Here is a 25,233-nt window from a genome sequence, read left to right as displayed (position 1 = left end):
CGGTGAAAAGGGAATGTGTGGATTTCTCATGCAGAGTCCAGAGAAAATCCACATGTTGTTGTATTCACATGATACAGTGGTTGCATGTATTGGGTAGATCACTGGGACCAACACACTCCCTCTATGTATATGGTGGGCAGCCACATCTTGTGAACAGAATACCAGTGTACCAGAGGGATTAGAGTAGGGTTGCCAGCCCTGTAATGGAAACCCCTAGGAGATCTGGGGGGCAAAACATGGGGAAGGAGAAAGTTGCTGATGTGTCAATGTCACTTCTGAGTGATCATCCAAAAGTGATGTCACACACCTTCATAAACAGAGCTATAAAAATTCCCCCCATCTCTATGGTGTGGTATGGTTGAGATTGGTGAAATTCCTAGAGCAGCATGAATGCAGTAGTAAGATTGCCACATCTGTGACTCCCCCTCCCTTACTCCTGCTGTGAAAGTGAGAAAGAGCTGGCGGCGGGGGGAGGTTGCCTGCCATTGTGAACAGCCTAGTAAGTCTAGCTTAGCGTGTGACAGAGAGTTGGCAGAATGGGACAGAATGCTGAAAACTGGCAGGCACACAAACATGTATAATGAGCCTCAATATGGTTCTGTTTTTGTTATTAACAAATGCTCAACAATCAGAGAATAACTAAGGCCATACCTTGTAAATGCAGGACTTTGCATTCAAGAAAAACAACTCGATGGTAGCATTATCCTTGAGATAGGATATACTTTCAATGTAGAACCTAGAAATAAAACAGAAAAGGGACATAAACTCTGGAATGAAACTGCAGGCCCCAACTAAATAAATAAGACCCTTTATCATGTGGGAAAAAAATGGGCTTAGTGGAGCTTTAGACTGAGCAACATAAATTCTTTCTTCTTTCTTTGCTTTGTTTCAGAGATTGTGTTATGACTCTTGGAAAGATCAGTATGTCCCTTAAGACAGAATCACTCAGCATAGCTATTTGTGTAAATCCTAACAAATATGAAAGACTTTAATGTTTGCTTTATTTCAAAGGTTGATTTGTGGCTCCATAAATACTTCAAGCTGGGCTGGAATTCTTTTCCCACCATTCCCTGTCTTTGACAGAGGCGTCATAAGAAATGGTTGCATCTTACTTTGGGGAGTAATTGCTTTTGAAATGGCATTTGAGGAAGTGCGGGGGGGGGGGGGACCATGAAAGGGAGGCATAATCCAGAAATTTAGATTTAAAATGAGAACAACTAAAACTCTATTACTTAAATGCTGAATGAGGAGCTCTACATAATCTGGGTGACAATGCACACAGCCTTCTGATATATTGTACACATAGCTCTGATAAATACCTAGCACACTATAATGACTAACAGAAGGAAGTGTGGAACAGATGAAAGGCCCTGCTGGAAATGTTTCTTCTTATATGGTCTTGCTAGACAACCTTATACATTTTATCTATCAATCATCTCAGTGAGTTTTTGTCACACAGAAGTTGTTAAATTAGCATGTCTAGGAAGATGGTAAGTTCTGGCTGATAGTTGTGTCGAACTGTAGTACTAGAATAAAAATTGAGTCCAGTAGCACCAGAAAGACTAACAAAATTTTTCAGGTTTCGACTCACACACCTTATAACCTGGAAAATCCTGTTGGTCTTTAAGGTGCACCTACACTCCAATTCTGTTAGGAAGATGGTGTTATCACTTATCACTGCTGGAGGATTGAAAGAAGTGGTCAGGCCGCTCTTGAAGAAACCATCTTTGGATCCTGCCAACCTCTGCCCAGTGCCCCATCTTACTTTCCTGGGTAAGGTAGTTGAGAGAGCAGTGGCAGAGCAGCTTTAGGCCTTTCTGAAAAAATAATCAGTCCTGGACCCATTCCAATCCAGCTTCTGCACTGGCCATGGGCTGATTTTGGTCGCCTTCACAGACCATAGTTAAATTGGCCTCCTTCATCTCTCCCCTCCCCATTCACCTTTTTCTCATCCTTTCTCCTGTTGTGGTTTACATTTTTAAGTGAAATGAGCACTAGATGCCATCTGAGGATTGGTTTGACTATGCTTTTAATCTATTTTGGATGGTTGGAACATTGTTGGAAGTTGCCCTGAGCCTGTGAGGGGAAAGGTGGAATAGAAGTGTAATGAAAGACATAAATAAATATTCAAGAAAGACAAATACCTAAACGGCACACAGAGGTGGACAGGAATTTGAACCAAGTTTCTAGCACTCAGTCCTGTGTTCTTTCTGCCCCAGTGGTTGGCAAGTGGCAGCTCAATCCTGCCCAGGGAGAACCACCAGCTTGTCTATTATTCATGGATGCCCTTCTGGCAGTGAAAAAGACTCTTTAGCACCAGCCAACCTTCTGCTCAGAGCTGGCTTCGAGAAGCTGTCAGCAACAGCAGTGTTATGAACGGGAGGGGAGAAGAGAATTGGCACCCCATAATGTATTCAGATGGCACTCTGCACTCACCGTACTTCCAGAATTTATTATCTGAATTACACCAATACTTGTATTAGACACCAGAGAGCAGCATTGCACTTCTTAAACATACAGTGGATGCACAGCTGTACTCACTACCCGCCCACCTTCTGACAAGGATAAAAAGACTCAGAAAGCTCCCTTCCTATTCATGTTTGACAAAGGGAGCTTTGATTCCTGAATGGTTATACTGCTAAGATCATACTGGTCTCTAAGGTGTTATTAGACTTGAATCTGTTATATCAGTGAAGACATTTGACAAAGAAAATATGAAAACAGAGTAAAGAGGTATGTTCTTCTCTAGCCAAAAGACTACACAAGCTGCTCTAAATTTATGGAGGAAACCAGTTCTTCAGTCATCTATATAGCACCACAGTTGCTGGAATGATACTGTGAAATATGTGTCAATGCAAATAAATACCTTATATGGTTCCAAGGAAATCATAAAATGTATTCAAAGGAAGAGCTCTGTAGGGAAGCACTGAGAAGAAAGTTTTCCATCCTTGCCTCTCTCTCTCGGCACTAGAAAACCTTAGCTGGAGCAGGGGGCAAGTTGCAGTTCAGTGGAAGAGCATCTTGTTTTGGCTTCTGAAGGTGTCAGATTCAACAGCCAGGGGGAGGTGATGATGGAGAAGTCCTCAGCCAGAGACCATGGGAAGTTGCGGCCATGGTAGACAACCATTACTTTAATAGACAAATGATCTGACATAGAATTAGACAGAGCATCTACTTCGCATGTGTAGGGTCCCCGGTTCAATTGCTGTCATCTCCAATGAAAAGAAACAGGTAGGAGACAGGAGCTCTGGAGAGCTACTGCCAGGAAGAGTAGACGATGCTGATCTTGAGAGACAGACTCAGAGGTGGGATCCAACCAGTTCTCACCACTTCTCTAGAAGTGGTTACTAATTTTTTATGAGTGCCGAGAAGGGGTTACTAAAGCAACCTCCCTGCCCAATAAGCGGTGCCACTGTTTGAATCCCACCACCATCAGAACCTGTTATTAAAATTTTTGGATCCCACTACTGGACAGACTGACTTCATGAAGGAATTTATTGCATAGGCGAGGTCCAAGGGACTTCAGTTCCAACCATTTGCAGCTGCCCAAAATAGCTCAAACAGCAGTCTTTTTTCTTGTGATCCACAATTCACCTGTAGAATGAAAAGGAGGTGCCATCCTTGGCATGGCAAATGAGAAAGAAACCACCCTACCAGTGATCAGGCAGCCGATCAGTCAGAAAGAAGTATGAAAAGAAGTCCAAATCTCTTCCATTTCCCTCTCCGGGGAGGTGGGGGAGGGGAGCCCTTGATATAGATTTTATCATCTAGTATGTCATGTTTCTGAAGACAAGGAGCACTGGATCCCTCCCATGCTCCCTCCCGTTCCCATTCGGTTCCCAAACACCAGCAATCAGAAGTAATGATGGGTAATTTGAAAGACTGGAGCTGGGGGAATGCGCATCTCGTCCCCTTTCATCTTGTCAGTGCACAAGGCCTCATTTTCTTTTTATTCCAAAGCTGAGCACAATCTTGCTAAGGCAGGGGAGGGGTAATTTTCACACTATATAACATTAAGATGAACTTTCTGACAATGGCTAATATCTTCAGCCTCCGTTTCTCCTGGAGAAAGGCTGTCATCAGCAGCTGCTGTTGCTTCTGCTTGGGAGCCAAATCCTGTGAGACGTCTGGAGCAATTGATGTACACTGGCTAGGAAAGGGAGCCATGTCCCAGGAAATCCCCCAGGTCAAGTCTCCTCTCTGTGATGAATTCACTAGATAGCCTGACAAAAACTCACTGCTGCTTTTCTTTGGCATCAATATTTATTTATTTATTCACACTATTTATATTCCACCTTTCTCACTGAGACTCACTTACTGAATACTAACCAGAACTGACCCTCTTAGCTTCTGACACCTGTTGGGATCAAGCTAACACAGTCATCTTCATCAGTATAACAAACTTGGGCTAAGTGGTTGATGGCAATGAATCCTGGTAGATGGGGAATGTTGTTGTCACTATAGCGCTATCTGAGGGGAGAACCCCTTTTTAAAAAATTAAGAGGCTAAGCCGGTGGTCTCCGACCTTCTCTGCTTCACCAACCTGCCATGGGATTTATCTTTGCCAGTCTTTTGTCTCAGTACATTTTTCCCCTTCTCCTTCAGCCACACATACACATGAACACACATGAAGCCGCCTGATGCTGAGTGAGTTCATCAAAGTCAGTACAGACTGACTGGCAGCGGGTCACATCACCTCCTGCCTGACTCTCAGAAGCTTATATCCCCAAAATCTTGTGGTTTTCTAAGATGCTGTTAGACTGAGATCTAGCTGCCTGGTCCTTTTAACTGGGAATGTTGGGACCTCCTGCATGCCAAGCAGATGCTCTCTCTCTGAGCCACAACCCTTTCTCATATATATATATGCGCCCACCAGATGGAAAATTTGTCCTCTCCACCTGCCAGTTTGACACAGAAGCAGACATCATTCCCAGTTATATGCCCCTCCTTTCAAATGTGAGAGGATGGAGACAGATGTCCAGATCCAACCTCCTCTACATTATGTGCATCAAGCATTGATCCCTGAGCTTTACTGTTATTTTTCAATAGCGCTGATGCCACATTATCATCGAGCTACCCAGAAATGACATCTCTGGCTGCATCAGAGGGTTTCACCATATAGACCAGTGCTTAGCTTAACTTGCTGAACAAAGTTCTAGCTGCTTTACAGAACTTATACCATACTACTCCTTTACTCTTGGAGATTAGGTCAAGCAGAGATGCTTTTTCCAGCATCTGCATTGTTGAAATATGACTAGTTTCTTCTCAGTTAAAAGGCGCCTCTGACAATGCTTTCCATGATGTGAATAGTTCAGTTTATTCTGGTCACAATGAATCACTTCAGTTTCAACTGGCAATTGTTTGGTAAAGTGCTGTGAAGAGCAGGGTGGGAGAAAGGGGTATGGGAAATATTTGCAAGATAAAATATAATGGTTTAACATACTATACTTTACCCAGTATGTAACAAAACATTTGAAGAATGTCCAAAAATTCAGGTGCCAAGACTATGTTGTCATGGGCCGTAATGTGCATATGTGTGGGGCAGGGGGTGGGCTTAGTGTCTACAGTGACCCATTTCTAATATTTCAAAATCCAATCTGCAAACCCTTGTTTGGAGGCTGAATGTGCCAAGAGCAAGGATATATTTCCTGTCCTTACCATGCTATGCTGCACCTATGGTTTGCTATGACAGTGTTCTTTTCATTTTAAGTTTCAGATTTTTTAAAAAAATTTGATTAGTAGTGTAAGATTAGCAGATTAGTAGTATAGCACTGCAAGATTCCTCTGTTCTACCAACTCCAATAAGCACCAAGCACCACTGCCTGTAATCATTTTATTGAGCTTGTTAAAAGAAGGGCTAATAATAGTATGTCTGTAGCACCTTTTCACATTTTAAGAGCTTCTCATACATTAATAACTCTTCTTATAACTTAAGATGGGTAGCCATATTAGTCTATATGAAGATAAATATTTAAATTTGTTCAATAGGACTTTGAAGACCAACAAGATTTTCTTCAGAGCTCTGATGTTTGAAAACTTATGCCCTGGAAATCTTGTCCTATTGGATCTTGCCCTTCCTAAAGTGTAGTCCAGAATTCCCACAAATGGGTGAGGGGTAAGGGAATGGCAGCTTGCCTAAGGCTAGCAAGTGAGTTTGCAACAGAGATGAGGTTAGAACATCCAAGACTACTTTATACTGAGTTAGTATGTTGGTCTTGTCCAGTGTCTGCTTTGACCAACAGTTCTTTTACAGGGTAGCTTTTGTACCTCTAGGGTTGCAGATCTTTCCCAAACCTACAACGGGAGATCCTTTTCACTGGGGATACCAGGAACCTTCTGAATGCAAAGTTTGTGCTCTTCCATTGAACTATTATAATGGTGAGGACTTCCATGCTCTACTAGACCTGTACTATAAAAATAAGGTGTTTTGGGGCTGACTTGACAATTTGTGTACTTACCTAACACAAAAGTATAGTACAACCAGTCCTGACTTCTTGGGGAAGTCATGTTCTAGCACTCTGCGGTCCAACTGAAGCCAGTTCAGATGCCCCCTGAGAAGGGAAAACAAGGGAGACATTTTAGATGCCACAGCAACCAACGGCATCCTACAACCATAGAAACTGCAGGGATGACAAAGAGCCTCAAATATATTTATTTTCGGCAACTAAGTAGTATTTGAGGAATGAGGATGGTAACATCACTTGGCAAACATTCAGGATTAAATGTTTAACATTAAAAGTTCACTTTGTCCAGGTGAGTACTAGAAATGTATGTGGAAAACACTGGGAACCAAACAGGTCAGAATGTTTGTCTTTTATTCCAGCCTTTGGGGGGGCTGCATAAGTCAGTTGGGTTTTCCAATAAAAGTCATGAGAGCTACGAATTTATACAAAGCCAGTATATTTCACAACATGAGAAAGGAGAGCCAGACAATGCCTCAGACATTTTATTTGCCACCCAGTACATTGTGAATGGCCTCTGGAAGACTGCCTGTTGAATGGACTTTCAAGACCTTATGAGAACAGAGATGCTGCTTCCTTGCACACTGATGCATGCCTCTCACACACATGGAGCCAGCAGCACTTACTTTACATTGTTCCCAGTTTTGCTACAGTTTACACTCCAATTCATTCCTAAATCAGACAACAGTGGTGTTTGCCAACCCTTCTTCCCTGAGATTGGAAACGCCAGGGAGGCACTCTTGGACTTTCTACATACAAAACAGGTGGTCTACCACTCAGTTATGAGCCCTCCACCTCTTTAACAGGGGGCTGTTAGGTCAGAGGCTATTTATGCCTGAGGCAAGGCTTCTTTCAATGGATTTGGGTGGTCAAAGAAGTTCAACAAGGCCAGGTACTGTGGTAACACAAACATACTTTGATTGTAGACAAGAAAATACATCACAATATGCATAAGCACAGTTTTGCACATTCCTTTAGTTACTGGGGGATTTTTACTAGCAACTCTTGAGTCTCCAATGAAGCCCACTTGCTACTGTTTCCTCTTCATCTTTTACAGCCTGTTTAGGTACCTGGCAGACATGCTGAGGCAGGTTTTAATGCTTGTGCCTGTCACACTTGCATTAGGACAGCTGCGTTCTAGGAGGAACTAATCTTGCAGCCACTGGGGGGGGGGGACCTTGCTGCCAATATTCTCTAAACTCAGATAAGGTTACCCGACAAAACCATTCCCTACTCCTCCTCAAGGGGTTCTTCTGTGATGGCACTCCAGGGGGTGTGTGAAAATTGGAATGGAATTGGAAGAAGGTAGCAACTGCACATGAGATGTGTATTGGCTGTATATCTTCCAGTGTGGTGTAGTGATTAAAAATGGTAGACTCTAACCTGGAAAATCAGGTTTGATTCCCCAGTTCTCCACATGACCCTGGGCTAGTCACAGTTCTTTCAGAACTTGCTCAGCCCTGCCTACCTCTCAGGGTGCCTGTTATAGGGAAAGGAAGAGAATGTGATTGTAAGTTGCTTTGAGAAGTTCTTTTCCATTTTCTATGCATTCTATGTGAAAGCCTCTGACTATAGATCTAGGGGCGGGGTGCTTATTGCTGACAGTGAAGAACCACCTTCTTCAACATGAACCTACCTGTCTACTGTGGTCATCTTCAAAGGGTACTCTCACCTTCTGAGGTTAGATGCATAGCAATCCGAGAAAGAGCCTTCTCAGTCATAGCACCAAAACTTTGAAACTCTTTCCCTGTCTGTCTCCCTGTACTGTAGTCTTCTGCCAGAGGGTTAAATTTTTGTTTTGTTTTGTTCTGAATTCCCCCCCCCCCCGAACTGAATCCCCCCACAAACCTTCCTCCTGTGTTGTTGTCTGTGTTTGCGTGTTTGTATGTTTTACTTGAACTTTTAAGCTGTTCTGTATGTATTTACATTTTAAATGTTGTTTTAATGTCTTGATGATTTAATGTTGAAATATTTTAATGCTGGAACAGCAGAACAGAAATGTTTTAAATAACCAAATAAATATTCCAGGCTGCAAGGAAACAAATATGACAGCACTGTAGCAACTGCTATGGGACACCTGCTCTTGTGTGAGCGTCTGGGCCTACCCCACACCCCAGTTCTGATATTTTTGTTACTTCACTGGTTTCTGCCCTTTTGGTCTAGCCGTGGGATGGTTGTAGGGGACAGCATTGTGGGATAATTTTTTTAAAATGCTGTTTTGTGTTCTTACCACAAGTGACAAAGGGTAGCTCTAGCAAACCATAGATTGCTAAGAAGAAAGGAGTAGACTACATATGCGAAAATTTTGGCCTCTTTTGGGAAAAAATCTGAATTGATTCACACATCACTGAAATCATTTTCACCCTCTTCACATTCCCTTCTGTGGAAGCAAGCCAGACCACTCTTAAATTCTCACTTATTTGTAGGGTTCCCAACCTCCAGGTGCAGACTGGAGTTTCCCCAGAATTTTAACTATCTTCATCTGGAAGAAATGGCAGCTTTGGAGGATGGATTATATGGAATCAAGATCCTCCTGACAGCCCTCCCCACCCCAAACCCAGAACCCTGCAAACTCCTCCTTCAAATTTCCAAGAATTCCCTAAGCCAGAGTTGGCAGCTGGTTTGGGTGGCCAAGTGGAGGATGTTGGGCCCTACTCGGACAGAAAGAGCCCAGTGAACTGCTGAATGCTGTCAGAACAACCTCTGCCTTCTTCTGGAGTTCTCCCTGATTCTGAACAATCTGAGCGTCTTATTTATATGTCATCCCTGCTGACTGCTTCTGATGCAAGATCACTCCTATTGACACCGAGTCTCCTCTTGGCCTTGCTTAGTGACTTGAGAGGGTTTGCCAGTTTGCAGCTCGCCAGAACAAGCCTCTGCTGGATGAGCTATATCTGTTAACTACAGGATCACGTGGGATTTATATAGGAGTAGATTCCCCGTTCCTGCTACATAGGTTTTTGGGGGGGATGGTGTGCCTAACCCTAAAGGGGGATGATTAATGCTGTTAAATGTTCCTAAAACATGAACATTATTCTTTTTGCTTTTATAGCTTGACAATCTAATTCTGGCTAGGCTGCATGAAGTAATGACTCTGTATTACCAAAAGGAGCTATTAAGTCACCAACACAAAGGTTGTTCCTATTGATTTTCTATTCAGGTTGTCATGAGACAGTACAAGTAATGAATGGAAATCCCCAGTACAAATCATTTCTAAATAAATTACACCTGCAGAGATTTTCCTCTTGAGCTAAAGAATTATTTTCAGAGCAGTTTAGGGTTGCCCCCTCCCCCCAGCCTTATGTCTCATTTTAAAACAATTCGCAGATATTTTCTAGGGCATTCAAAAGGGTCAGGTAATTTTTGTGGGCACATTAGCTCTATGTGGATTAATTTTTCAATTAAAAATAATACCATGGTATTTTAATATAGAAGTAACTTGAGTATATTTATTACACTTATTTTTTCTCAGTGGCTCAGAACATCATCAGAGCACTTTTACAACTATCTTGAACACCTGATCTTGCTCTCCTGCCATCCATTTTGATTGCTGTCATGCCAGTCAGGGACCGTGTGAGGGTTTCTATACATGTAAATTGCCATTTACCTAATCACTGGTCCCGAGCAGGTGTGTGGATCATGCAGCATGCTACATGCACTGCTACAGAAATCAACACAGCATCAAAGTGTTGGTAATCTCACCCCTATGGTACATGATCAACTCAATGCAATGGAATTATAGTTAACACAAACATGGAAGATGCCTTCCCCAACCGCACCCCATGCTGGATGACAAACCTCATACACAAAGAGGGGCTTGTGTGCACAGTTTCCACACTATCCAGTTGTGAGGGCAACACATCTAATGCATTCCCTTTCAGAAAATTGGTGACAGCTCCAAACAGTTGCTCAGGAAAGGAAGGAGGGCTGAATTTTGTCCTCCCTGCTTCACCCTCCCTTCCAAATGACTGGCTTAACGAGGCTTTTGCATGTGGGTTATTTCAATAGGACCAATATGTTTTTAACCTTTTTCACACAGGTTATTCACCCAGGGCACCTGTCAGGGAAACTGGGCTGCACTGTATCAGCAGTCTCAGAGCAAAAAGGAAATGGCAGAAGTCTATTACCTTGTGGGAAACACTATTAACTTATATCCATTGCCTGCAGTTCAGCTATGCAGCTCTACTTGGACAAGGAGGGCTGCCTCACTGTCAGCTGGCATCAGGGGAAACGATAAGTGAGCACACAGGATCCCATCTGCCAGAGAAACTAATAGGATCTCTGAGTCCTCATAGGCTTTGGCAGGAAGCAACAGACAGAATCCATAGACATACTCCAAAATCTAGACATATTTATAAGATGACCATCCTAAGTAAGCCCACTTCACAAAGCTCAGTTCCAATTAAATCCACATTTTAACTTGCATGAATGAATGATTACTTATTGCAGTTCTACCCTCTTCCAAGCCCACAGCAGCTTACAAAAACTCTTCATGCAAAATGATGCAATAAGATCAAGTAAAACACAAACAGTCCAAAACAATACAATCAGTAGATAAAACATTCAATCATAACAATTTACTATGAGTACATGCTTGATTACATTTAAAGGGGCTACCAGCACTTCCAATCCAGCATTTAAACAACATGCTCCTCACAAATGCTTTCCCAGTGAAGAGGGACCTTTTCATTAGCCCCTTCCTCCTCATCAGTGTTTTCCAAACTGTGTTCTGGAGTTCTTCTGAAGCTGGTCAGCAATGTCTTTACAAGAACACCATTTCATGGCAGAAAAGAGTCCCTGTAGCCCATCAATATTGCTAATTCCCTAAAATGGGGCAGCTTGTTCTGTGACCTCTCAGGTGCACTCAGAGATAACACACTGCCACAGCAACACTCAAAAGGCTTGACCAATACTTGCTTTGAACTGAATGCTTATCTAAGATTCTCTGAAAGACACTGAAGTTCCATTGCTGAAAGGCTAGGTTTTCTCTAGAACTGGACACTGATGCAGAAATGGATTCCTAAAGTTGAAAAATGACAAGATAGAGCAAGTTGGGCCAGTGATTTGATGGCTGTTGTTGCTTGCAGTCCTGTTGTCTATGAACACCATTTATTTGAGTGGGGTCCTGATTCAGGCAAGATAAGCACTAACATTAAATGAGAAATCAGAGGGGTGCCACAGGGTTCTGTCCTGGGCCCAGTGCTATTCAATATATTTTATCAATGACTTGGATGATGGAATAGAGGACATGCTAATCAAATTTGCAGATATCAAAATAGGAGGGGGAGATAATACCCCAGAGGGCAGAGTCAGAATTCAAAATGACCTGGACAGATTAGAGAGCTAGGCCAAAACAAACAAAATGAATTTCAACAGCGATAAATGTAAAATACTACACTTGGGCAGAAAAAAATAAAATGCACAGATATAGGATTGGTGACACTACCTCGGAGTGTGGTGGAGTCCCCTTCTTTGGAGGTTTCTAAAGAGAGACTCATGGCCATCTGTCGGGGGTGCTTTGATTGTGTGTTCCTGCATTGCAGGGGGTTGGAATGATGCCCCTTGGGGTCTCTTCCAATTCTATGATTCTATATTTCACGTTTTCTCCAGGTACAACCTCAGGTTAGACAGACTGCATGGTTCTGGGCTTCCATGGCATACATAAGCACAGTTTCTATCTGGACTGTAGTGTACATGGTAAAAGAAAAGGTTGGATGTATATCTATCCATACAGCTTTTCCCTCACAGCTTCCATACAGGAAACCTTCAACAGCTTCTACGAATTTAGACATTGGTTCATACCCTGATGTTCCAATACTTACGTCTCATCTGTGAAGGCGATTCCAAAGTATTCCTTTTCTTTCAGGTTGAAATGTGATGCCACGAGGTCTAGCAGCTCCTTGGCCAAAAGCTTTGGCTGGAAAACAAGGGGGGGAAATGATCAATGTGCTTGGTCAGAGTAAAAAGGAGAAGGAGTAAAATAATGGGGGAGACTTGTATCTTTTGAAACATCTCAAGGACTGTATGAGGCATGTGCACAGCAGTAGCAACCAAAGCTACCAAAGCAGGCTAGCTGAGCCAGGCTCCATACAAATCTATATATTGTGGCATTGTGTTCTGCACCTGGCAATGCCTGGTAGCTACAGCTCTGCTTCAATTCAAATCATTCTATAAATGAACAATTATGCTGAAAGACTGGCACTGGCCTCTAAGCTTCTGTGCCTATACAAATCCTCAGTGGGGTGCTGTGTGTATTGACTACAGGCAGTGGCTGGCGAATCTTCCCCAGCTGATTTGTGGTGGCAGAGGCCACGAGAGTCACGATCATCAGTAGCATTAACCTCTTCCACTGGCCCTCACAAGCCAGGAGTCTTCAACCCTGTTGCATCTACAGAGGGTGCCACCACAATATGGCTGCCATGGCAGCTGGGGCCAATGACAAAATGTTGTGATGTTCCAAGCTAAGTGTCGTCGAACAATGGAGACATCTGTGCTCTGAAATAAGAGAACCAAGGCTATGTTCTCATGAGCATTATGATTGGTTCCTGCAACAAAAAACAAAACACTACCACAGCAAATAAAATTAAAAATGCAGCAACAAGCATCTTCTTGGTTTTCACAAGCTTGTGAGAAGTAGGTCCCAAACAGAGAAATTTCTCCCAAAACTAAGATACTGCCCACAACAGAGACCAGCTTGGAGAAAGGGTATCAAGTGACATCTTGGGGAGATGGCCCAGAATAGCTAGGATGTACAGTGTATTGTTATTTTGCTAACTAAGCTCCCCTTCACCAGTGAGATTTCTGTCACCACTCCACACTCTGATGAAATCACTCACAAGCGCCCTTGTCTTGCTCTGAACTGGAAGCTAATCTCCTGCCACCCCTGGAGGCCAGAATGGAATTGGTTCACTGCTTTCATTTTTGATCTTCATAAAGCAAAGAGGACACCAGGCCTCAGCATTTCTTCTGAATTACAGACGTTCTGCCTCTCTCTCCCCCAGCAGTAGATAAAACATTCAGGCAAGATCCAGCCCCCCTCTGTGTATTTCCTGAGGACAACGGGTGCTGCTATAGTGAGATTGCCAGTTCTTTTACTTTAGCAGGAGACTTCCTGCCCAGGACCCTGCCCCTTAGGCTGCTGCTCCTGAAATAGCAGGAGAAAAATGGGGCGCAGTGTGGCACTTGCACAACAATGTACACTTTTTGTACAAGCCTGGAAGTGATATCACCATCCCAGTAAGATGCTCTAGAATTCCTAAAATGTAGTGGTGACATCACTTCCTGATTCACATTCAAGTAACTTTGCAACATTGGTACTACTCTGTTTGTCTTGACATTACACTACACCCTTGTCTCCTGGGGGTTGCCAGCAATGGACTGGCGACCCTAGCCCCCAACATTCTCCTGCTAACCCTAACCCTGATACCCATCTGCTGGATGCTGGAATTGTTTCACAGAAAGTCATATAAGGGGAGTACAACAGCAGTAAGTAAGACTCCACCTGAATTCCCATAGCTGGTGCATGTAGGAGACTGTGGAAGTCAATTCCTCTGTTACAAACTACATCTGGCCTGACATTCTACAAACTGTGTGAAATGGAGCTGCTCCTTCGGGCTTTTTAAAATAAAGGCAATAGTGCTATACTGTAACATAATGCTTTAAGAAGGTGCTTTATAAAGGAAACAAGGCTGTTTCATGACGTATATGTTTATTGCATGTATTATATGGTTGTCGCTGAATTGTTTGGTACACATATAGTCCCTTTTTTGTGCACGGCATCTGTACTCTGCATCATGTCTAATACATAGGGTTTTTTCTAGCCAAGGTTAGCTCGATCCCAACAGGTGTCAGAAGCTAAGAGAGTCAGTTCTGGTTAGTATTCAGTAAGTGAGTCTCAGTGAGAAAGGTGGAATATAAATAGTGTGAATAAATAAATAAATATTGATGCCAAAGAAGGGCAGCAGTGAGTTTTTGTCAGGCTATCTAGTGAATTCATTGCAGAGAGGAGACTTGACCTGGGGGATTTCCTGGGACATGGCTCCCTTTCCTAGTCAGTGCACAACAATTGCTCCAGACGTCTCACAGGATTTGGCTCCCAAGCAGAAGCAACAGCAGCTGCTGACGACAGCCTTTCGCTGTCCACGGGGATCTTTAATAAGCTAAATAAATGCAAAGCATTGCTCATTATTTTTGTGGAGTGCTAAAGATTCATGAGATCATCCTTCAGGGCGGTCTATAGATCCCAGTGTGATAGGGTTTCCTCACCCCTTCCACCCCCTTTCTTTCCTGTTTTGTACCATCTGCAGATTTGTAACAAAACACCCTTGGCTATAAGCAATGTTGCTTCCTGGCTCATTAGGTTAGCAGGGAAGTGGGGTGTGGACAGCAAGCCTCTCTATTCCTGGATCTGTTGCAAATACCCTGTCTCTGTAAAAATGCCCTGCTCTTCAACAGGAGAGGGTAAGCTTTTCTTTGAGAGATACAATGTGTGCGGAGGCAAGGGAGCAGGGGAGAACAATGGATGAGATGAAGCCAGCACTGGCTGTGAGCCAGGTTAGTTACTGGTTTGGCATTCCTGAGGGGCCTTAATATTGTGAGGCTGAGTCCTGTTAGCTCACACTTATTCTCCACAGCCATCCTAAGCTTTCCCTGTAGCTGTGTAAAGTTATTGTTCTTTTCACTGCTCCTGGCTCCAAACCAAAAGGGTTTCCATGAGTAGGGCTGATTGGCCGCAAAAGAGTTTGCAGAACTGTTTACAGATGATTACTTCTCAGGAGCAACGCTAGTAACCTTTTCTGACCTCCATGGATCTTTCCTTGAGCTAGCATCTGCAACTTCAGAACTGCACTCTTGTAATGGGGAAGGAAGCATTTCTGAGAGGGGAAGGTATCTATTCCTTCTGTTTTCCATCTGTTTATCTTCTACTCAGCCTAGGCTCACAGAATCCAAAGTGCCAGTACATTCCAAGTTTTATTATGTTTTTAAGGGATTCTGCTTGGATTTTACAGTACTGACTGAAATTGACTAGCACTGCTTACAGGAAACTTCCATTCTAGTCAATTTCAATCAGGACAAACTAAACTAAAATAAGGGAGGGGGTTTACAGGAACATATGGATTGATAATGAAATCGTAATTTCTCAGTTTCCATGCCAATAAATATTTTAAAGAAACTTCAAATCCAAGTCCAAAACTCCATTGTGTTTGTGCAGTGGGTCATGCTTAAACACACTTGCGTCTACAGCAGCAGTAGACATCCAGGGCCTTGCTTTGGTTTTCTGGGGTTCAGCTTGATGCGTTACCAGCTCTGCAAAGCTAGTTGGGCAAAAGATTTTGGCAAGACACAAAAATTAAATGTGTGTGTCACAGACAATGACCATTCCATCTCTAGTTCACCCAGCATCTATTCTATTATTGAAACTATCCCATACCTCTCCTTTCTGGCTAGATTAGGCAATGCTGGTGGTTAGTGGTCTCCTGTGCACAACATGCAGACTTACATTCCATGCCAAACCTTCATTTGTCATCTCCCTTTCTCACAGAGACTTCAGAAGGATTATGAAGTTATAAATCAGCGAGATAGGCCCAATTTAATACCTGCAATGAACAATGTCATTGGAGTGTTTGTGAGACCAAATCAAACTAGATGTGTTTTATGGTAGTAACCTGCATGAAATCTGTGCAAATGTAGCAGGAGCTCAGGTGCACCTGGATTGCCCAGGGGGCTAGCTGTATCCTTGTGGAGGGGAAACTAATAATAGTCTGGCTATATATCCACCTCCAGAGAGACTTGAGCACTGCAAGCTCCAGCCCAGATAAGCTGATTGGGGTTCACTTGGAAGGCAAAAGTCATAAGTGGTAACCCCCTTTCAGGCCAGTTACACAAAGGGCTTGTTAGCAGCATCAGTGGCACCTTGCCATGTTTTATATTTGCAATCAAATGATGTGGCTTTTGTTTTCCAGAAGCTGGTTTCCCATGAAACACAACACTTTGCATTGTTGAATCTCTGTTGCCGCCACTGGGGATTTCCTGGCCACGTTAGAAAGCCACCATTTAGATCAGGGGTGTCAAACATGCAGCCCAGGGGGCAGCGATCCAGCCAGGGGGCAGTGATCCTCACCTTGCACCTGACCAGCAAGCACACTGTGGGTTCACCAGTCCAGGCAACCCCTATTCTGCTCCCGATATGGCCTCACGAGCCTGCTGCAGGCTCACCAGTCAAGGTAGGCACCCCTTCCCAGCCAAGGTAGCCATCCCTAATGCAGGCTTGCCAGCTGAGGCAACCCCCAGTGCAGACCACCTCCTCTAGTGAAGTTCTGGGCTGGTGAGACTGTTGCAGGCTCACCAGCCACAGCAACCACCCCCCACCCCAGGTCAGAGTCTGACTAAGTTGCATTTATGTCATAGCTGTCCCTGGTAACATATGAGTTTGACACCTCTGATTTAGAGGACACTGGGGATGGAGGGAGGGCAGAATGGGAGTATCGCCCTGTACTTGTCTTTACAGGGAAACTTTTTATTTGCTACATGATTTCAGTGCAATAATTGGCAGCCAGGGCTGAATGGAGTGCCACTGTCCCACTAAGGGCTAGCACTGATCAGCTATGGCTTGGACCAGAGAGACACAGGAGAAATGATACCTGTATTTGTGCTCAGAGAGCATGATGAGGGAGATAGTAGTTTTTAGTTCAGTATCACAAGTTAAAGATGTATATTATTCTAGGTTGTTTTTTTTTTAACTATCCTGTTTTTCTGGCTAGTCAAATGGCTGCATTCAACTGGAATGACGAATTGTCAGTGAAACTGCCCTGGGACTTCTTGTGCCAACAAAGGACATGGGCAGCTCATATGGCAAATGTAGCTGTAACAACAGCGGCCTTCTCCAGAAGGGCACAGATGTGGCATTGCTCTAAGCTAAATGCTATTTGAAGTTCTCTGACTGGAATGGAAAAATGGGGAAAAAATGAGACTTACTAATAGTGTTAGTTAAAGTTTGGGCTGCTCAAACACCCACTAGTGTGGCTGACATCCTGTTTGCAAGTTCCAATCTGGCAACTAATGTTTGTTCATCATGGCTATTGAGCAGGTTGCTTCAACATATCCCATCCTAATAGTACTGCTCAGTGCAATGAGCACTTTGCATTGGCACATTCTCACACAGACCAACGGAGTGCCTTTTCTCCCCTCTTTGCTGTTCTGCTTGATAGCCAATTGTTGAAATATGAAAACAGTTACAAATTACAGTAATAAATAAATGCTGGATTTTTTTAAAAAATGTATCATTTGGTTTTCCTCTAAGTAGGCTTCTGAATTATTGGGATTGTTAGCATTTTCACGCATATATAGTTTTGCAAAAACCTGATGTAAATTTCTGATCACCACAGCTGAATATGGCAAGTTTGACTGTACAACATGACAGCAGCAAACTTCCTGGCATCTCTAGTTAAAATGCGAAGCCAGATATCAAGAACTGGTTTACAGATCTGCCTTGAAAATAAAAGTGCAGCTACTTTACGTTCTGTTTTTGCCTCTCAGCAATCCCTGTAAAAAATAATCTCTGGAACGGGATGCTGTGAGACATGCCAAAAGGATGAACTGCACAGCTTTTCATTGATGACTTCTACCTAATGTAACCTTTATCCATGCTACCTTCTAATCTAGGGACCCCCAACCTTTTTAAGCCTCTGGGCACCTTTGGAATTTTGACACAGGGTAGTGAGCTGCTGCAGGTAGTGGAGCCAGACACAAAATGGCTGCTGCAGGGGGTGGAGCCAAACACAAAACAGTTGCCATGGGTTACCTTCAGTCATACCATGAATATCTTTCTGTCGTGGTGGCAGTTATTGCCGGAGCAATATTTTCAAAAATCTGCAGAGTCTGTCAAATCTCCACTGAACAATCAAAGGCTCTGCTGGGCAAAAAATCCCATCTGACCCTGCCCACTTTTGAAAAACATTTGGTGGGCACCAGAAAAGGTGTCAGTGGGTACAATGACACCCATGAGCACCACATTGGGACCCCTGCTGTAATCTAATTTATACAGAAATTTTGACATAGGGATGCCACACTGACAGCAGGGAGGGAGTCATCCAGGGAGGTCAGGCACCACTCAGTCCCCATATCCATTCTGACAGCACAACACTGGACCTAATATCACCAGCCATTCCATCTCAGGCAGAGGTGTAGCAAGGGGGGAAAGCGCCCGGTGCACTGGTGCGCCTACTGCCCCCATCCCGCCCCAGCATGCCCCCCATCCCACCCCGGAATGCCCCCGGAACACTCTCACCACACCCCCACAGGGGAACCGGAACACTCATCACGCACCCCCCCCCCGTCCCCTTGGAGCTACTCCTCTGATTTCAGGTTTATTCACTAGTGCTTCTTCCTATATTATATATGTCATCAAATTGCACCATATATGCAATGCCCTTCTACTCTGTAGAATGGACAAACAGAAAAGAATAAATGGACATAATCCAACATTAAAAACCACGAAACTCAAAAACCAGTGGGAGAATATTGTAGCCCTCCAAGTCATTAAAGTTGATAGTCCTTAGATAAATTTCAAGAGCAGATTACAACAAAGGATTGTTGAAGTTGAGTTCATTCACAAGTACAGAATAATGTATATGGACATAGGATTCTTATCTTTCTACAGATGCTAATTTTCTGGCCCCAAGCATTGCCCCTCAGCTCTAAGCAAGCTGATTTCAAAGTGCATTGTACCTCTGCACCTTGAGTTCCTTCTCTGAAACATCTTCTGACTGGTTAAGAACTGAGATCTCCATTCTGACTTTTATCTGATAAAAGAAACTTTGACTCTTGCAAGCTTATGCCATGAACATCTTGTTGGTCTGTAAGGTACCACTGGACTCAAATTTATATTTATATACCAATTCGCATAATGCTTTTAATTTTGCAGATTGCAGATTCATGTCCAAAATGCCCCTGATTTTTTAAAGTTGCATGCTTATCCTAGGAATAACTAAATTATGTATCTTCAGGTCATCCCCAATGCACAACTGCAACACTGAAATTCAGGGTCATTCGGGATATGACCAAAAAGCAAAAGAAACAGGCAGCAAGACTGATATGCTTCCTGCTTCCTCCTCACTTCCATACATTCAAAATTAATGCTGTGCATTTTTCCTGCAAGGAAATGTGCAAGCGGCTTTCCCATGGAGGACTTGCCCATTTTCTTGCAGGGAGATATATGCAGGACTAGTTTTAGGCAACTGGAAATGTATAAATCCGCACCCCACATCTCATTTGAAATGGCTGACACAGAACAGAAACAGAATGCACTGAAATGAAGTACAACTTTAAGGGTTACAGCTGCCCACTGGCGTAATGCCCATTGGGAAAGGTGGGCAGCTGCCCAGGGCATCACCTTGTGGGGGGCATCAAAATGCTGGGTTCATTTTGGGGTATTTTTAGTGGTTTTCCATTTGTGGCCTGCAGGAGGCGCAGTTTTTAGGCTAGCAGCACCAAAATTTCAGCGTATCATCAGGAGACTGTCCTTATGCTACCCCCCAAGTTTGGTGAGGTTTGGTTCAGGGAGTCCAAAGTTATGGACTCCTAAAAGGGGTGCTCCTATCCCCCATTGTTTCCAATGGGAGCTAATAGGAGATGGGGGCTACAGTTTTGAGGGTCCATAACTTTGGCCCCCCTGAACCAAACTGCACCAAACCTGGGGGGGAATCATTAGGGCAGTCTCCTGATGAGACCCTGAAAGTTTTGAGACTGTGCCTTCAAAAATGTGCCCCCCCAGCCTGCAACCCCCATTGACAGCAATGCAGAAAACTCAATGCAGAACAAAGGTTCTTGGGCAAATTTCGGGATGTTCTTGCAGGGAGGGCATTCTTGGACGTATCATCACCAAAATTTCAGGGTATCATCTGGATACTGTCATGATGGCACCCCCAGGGTTTGGTGCAGTTTGGTTCAGGGGGTCCAAAGTTATGGACCCTCAAAGGGTAGCCCCATCTCCTTAGCAAAGAATGTGGGATGGGGTACTTTGAGGGTCCATAACTTTGGACCCCCTAAACCAAACTGCACCAAATTTAGGGGGTACCATAAGGACAGTTTCCAGATGATACCCTGAAATTTTGGTGCCGATACATCAATAAAAGCCCCCTGCAGGAACATCCCAGAAATTTGCCCAAGAATCTTTGTTCTGCATTGAGTTTTCTGTATTGCTGTCCATGGGGGTTGCAGGCTGGGGGGGGGACATTTCTGAAGGCACAGTCTCAAAACTTTCAGGATCTCATCAGGTGACTGCCCTGATGATACCCCCCAGGTTTGGTGCAGTTTGGTTCAGGGGGGCCAAAGTTATGGACCCTCAAAACTGTAGCCCCCATCTCCTATTAGCTCCCATTGGAAACAATGGGGGATGGGGCACCCCCTTTGCGAGTCCATAACTTTGGACTCCTTGAACCAAACCTCACCAAACTTGGGGAGTAGCATAAAGACAGTCTCCTGATGATATGCTGAAATTTTGGTGCTGATATGTCTAAAAACTTCACCCCCTGTAGGCACCAATATCCTGGTGCAAAAACAAATTTGGTCGTGGTGGAGTGGCCGCCCATGTTTGGGGTGGGGGGGCGGCATCCAACTCAGGTTTTGCCCAGGGCTACAGTTTCCTCAGGGCTGCCTCGTTACGCCCCTGCAGCTGCCACAAATTTGGTGTGGTCAGGAATAGTCCATAACATGTCCACAGTAAGGGAAGCTAATAATCCTAGATAAGCCTACGTTAACAGGCGAGTGGAAGGCAAAATAGCGCACTGGGCCTTTGCCCAGGCTTGACCATAATTTAACTGCCAGGAACTGGAGGAATCGCCACTCAAGTTCACCTTGATTGTCCCTTGCCAACTATCTAGGCAGCCAGTGGGCAGAGCACCCTCAGAGGGTTACATGGCACCAATCATGGTGCAAGCTCATCATCATCCACGTCCGTTGCCACTTCTGCCCATTCCCCTCCACAATGGGCACAAACAGGTTATGATGGATAAACTGCGATAAGCGAACCAAGACCCTTTTCAAAGAAGTGGAGCACAGCTATTTTTTCCTCCTTAATTCAACCTCCAAATGTACACAGCAGGAGCTCAATGAGTTCTGTATGCACCTTTATGTTCCTGGAAGGGTTACTATCACAGATAACTTCTGCCACATTCTAGAAAGTTTCCAACTGACCACAATCTCAAAAGGGCTGAGATTCGCCCTTCTGCCTTTCTAACAACAGTGCAATTTTGAGCCAGATAAAGCAAAAGGAATTAACAAATATGAATTTAGCTTTCAACTTAAACCTGGGATGTAAAGAGTTTATTTTCTGGGAAGAAATTTTTTAATTACAAACATGACATTGATAACGTAATGGGCATGGGTGGATTTAATGGGAGAGACTTTAAATAAAATGTGCTTAACTCTTCAATTGGCATTGACACAATACCTATTGTACTCATAAAGATGTCATAAATACATGCCTGAGACGAGGACGGGTCTTTGGGTTGGAGCCAGACTAAATTAGCAATTTCCACCAATCTCCTCTTTCACTGCAGAGACCCGCCTAACTATTCCTCAAGTTTCCCCTATCCCCCAGGAGTATGAGTGGGCTAAAATGGTAGAGGAGAGAGAGGAAGTTTTGTTCCACTGTTTTTAAAAAATGAGTCTGGATCCAACCTTATATAATAACAGCCAGCAGGAAAATTTCAAAGATGGTTCTACCATATCACCTTCAACGCCCTGAAAACACCTACTGTCAGTCTTCCACTTCAAATTATGATAGAGTACATTCCCTGGACCATCTCCTCAGAAACATGCTTGCTAGCACACACACACACAGCACATGTGTGACTGCCCTTGATGAAGGTGAGACATAGTATTTCTTTGTGAAACCCATGTATGTATAGAATGAACATTTGCGGAAGACGGGTTACAGCGTTGCTGAGACTAGGAATGCATTGTCATGACTGAAATGGTCGGTCCTGAGATTTATTTAAAGAAAGATGCATAAATCTGTCTTAGCTGTGCCAAACTTCTAGATTCCAAGACGAAAAAGGGAATAGTAACAGCTTCACAAATCACCAAGCAGAAAGGTATTAACATATGGCATACATTAGTGAAATGGCTATTGAAAGGAAGTAATATAAATTAGCCCAAGAGGCAGCTAGAGGTTCCTTTAAATACAGATGATAACATTCTTTTCAGTAACCATGAAGACCCTGTTCTTACTGGCAAGCCATTCCTCCCCCTCATTACCCCAGCTGTCCCACAGCTCTGGCTATTAAAGTCTGTTCCCATATAATGGTTTCGCTTTTTACACATGACTGAGGAATGAATGGATGTAAAGCAATAACCTTTCTTTTTTCAAAAATGATAAAAAGCAGAGGAAGTGTTTGCAACAAACAATTGGTCCAGTTTGCAAACATAAATGAAGAACGTCAAATGCCTCCAAGCTCACACTGGAATTAAAGGACTGTGTTTAAGAACTGGAAAAAACCCGCAATTTTCTAAAACAATAGCAATGAACTATCAAACAGGAATTATTATTATTATTATTATTATTATTATTATTATTATATTATTATTATTATTATTATTATTGGGTTTATAAACCGCCCTCCTCCAGAGGGCTCAGGGTGGTGTACAACATGTAGGTAGAGAACAATCAGATTAAAATACAATATATATAAGATACGATGGCTCTAATAAAAATAAACCCTACCCCATTTAAACTTATAATTTAATATTAAAATTGATGTTAACTAAGATGGCGCTTACTATCAATTCCCTCTAAAACGTATATCAGAAGGGGAGGGTGATAGGGCTATATGATGCTATAATAGCAAATAAGGAGGAAGGAGGGAGGAAGGGGCCCCTATCAACGGCTAGTCTCCCCAAAGGCCCGGTGGAACAATTCGGTCTTGCAGGCCCTGCGGAACTCAGCAAGGTCCCGCAGGGCCCGGACAGTTGATGGAAGAGCGTTCCACCAGGCGGGGGCCAGAGCTGTGAAGGTTCTGGCCCGGGTGGAGGCTAGCCGTATCATGGAGGGGCCAGGGATCACCAGTAAATTGGCCTCTGCCGATCGCAGAGACCGATTCAGGACATATGGGGTAAGACGGTCCCGCAGGTACGGAGGTCCCAGGCTGCGCAAGGCCTTAAAGGTTAACACCAACACCTTGAAAATGATTCGGTATTCAATGGGTAGCCAGTGCAAGCGGCGAAGTACAGGTGTAATATGTTCTCTTATGGCACCCCCTGCAAGCATACGAGCCGCTGCATTCTGGACCATTTTCAGTCTCCGAATCAGGCGCAAGGGAAGGCCCGCGTAGAGCGAGTTGCAATAGTCTAGCCTGGAGGTGACCGTTGCATGGACCACTGTGGCCAAGTCAGTTTGGGAGAGGAAGGGGGCCAGCCGCCGGGCCTGGCGAAGATGGTAAAACGCGACCCGGGTAATATGGGCCACCTGGGTCTCCATTGAAAGAGACGAATCCAGGCGGACCCCCAGGTCGCGGGCAGAGGGGGTTGGTGCCAATATAGCTCCCTCCCACTCCGGCGGCCGAAAATCCCCCCTCCCCCTCACGTCTCAGCCAGAGGATCTCCGTCTTTGATGGATTCAGCTTCAACCTGCTCTGCTTCAACCACCCGGCCACGGCCTCCAAACAATGCTGGAGAGCCGCAGGGGCGGCGGCCGCTCCCCCCTCCATCAACAGAATGAGCTGGGTGTCATCAGCATATTGGTGACACGTCAGCCCAAAGCTCCACACCAACTGAGCAAGGGGTCGCATATAGATGTTAAATAATAGTGGGGACAGCAGCGCTCCCTGGGGCACACCACAATGAAGTGAGCACCTCTGGGATGCTTGGTCCCCACACCACACTTGCTGCGTCCGGTCCCGGAGGAACCAGACAATCCATTCAAGGACAGTGCCTCGCACCCCGGAAGCAGCCAGGCGGTAGGTCAAAAGGTCGTGATCGACCACATCAAACGCTGCGGTTAGGTCTAGCAAAACCAGCAACGCCGATCCGCCTCGGTCTAGTTGTAAGCGGAGAAGATCTGTGACGGCGACAAGAACAGTCTCTGTCCCATGCCCAGCACAGAAACCAGACTGGAAGGGATCAAAAGCCGATGTGTCCTCCAGGAAACCCCGAAGCTGCTCCAACACCACTCTCTCAATTACCTTCCCCAGAAACGATAGATTCGAAACGGGGTGGTAATTGGCCAGATCGCCAGGATCTAAAGATGGTCTTTTCAAGAGTGGGCGGACCACTGCCTCCTTCAACCCACCAGGAAAAACTCCTTGCTCAAGGGAGCTATTGATGATACTCAACAGGTGGGGTCGTAAAAAAAAAAAAGCCTGGCATGCTTTAATAAGCCAGGAGGGGCACGGATCCAGAGGACAGGTAGTAGGTCTAACAGCAGCCAGGGCCCTGTCGACAGCGGCTTCCGAGAGCAGGGAGAACTGGGCCAAACAAGGGCCAGAAGACGGCAAGGGAGCCTCCAGTTCACTTATTGACTCTAAGGTGGCAGGAAGGTCTTGGCGGAGCGACATGATTTTATCTGCAAAAAAGCTCATGAATGCCTCACAGCTGATGGTCAATTGACAATTTGTGGACCCCTCCATCGATGAGGTCAAGGACTGAATAATGCGAAATAATTGTGCCGGGTGGGAGCTAGCAGACGCGAGGGAGGAAGAGAAGAAAACCCTCTTCGCTTCCTTCGTCGCTACCTCATAGGCCTTCATAAACGTCCTATAAGGTGTTCGTGTAGCCT

The 25,233-nt window shown here is 44.4% G+C and overlaps 1 protein-coding gene across 1 annotated transcript in view; it reads right to left on the bottom strand.

The window, feature by feature from the left end:
- Window positions 1–25,233, bottom strand: part of FRMD4A (FERM domain containing 4A) — a 257,212-nt gene that overhangs the window by 112,128 nt on the left and 119,851 nt on the right. Inside the window, exons 3-5 of the mRNA XM_048501600.1 lie at window positions 12,284–12,378; window positions 6,459–6,551; window positions 652–736 (exon numbers count right to left, since the gene is read on the bottom strand). Of these exons, the coding sequence (XP_048357557.1) occupies window positions 652–736; window positions 6,459–6,551; window positions 12,284–12,378 (273 nt within the window). The remainder of the gene's footprint in view (window positions 1–651; window positions 737–6,458; window positions 6,552–12,283; window positions 12,379–25,233) is intronic.

This window comes from Sphaerodactylus townsendi, linkage group LG06, assembly GCF_021028975.2.
Source record: "Sphaerodactylus townsendi isolate TG3544 linkage group LG06, MPM_Stown_v2.3, whole genome shotgun sequence".
NCBI classification, from domain to species: Eukaryota; Metazoa; Chordata; class Lepidosauria; order Squamata; family Sphaerodactylidae; genus Sphaerodactylus; species Sphaerodactylus townsendi.
The sequence above is the reverse complement of the archived record's forward strand: the minus strand, read 5'-3'. Positions and strand labels throughout refer to the sequence as shown.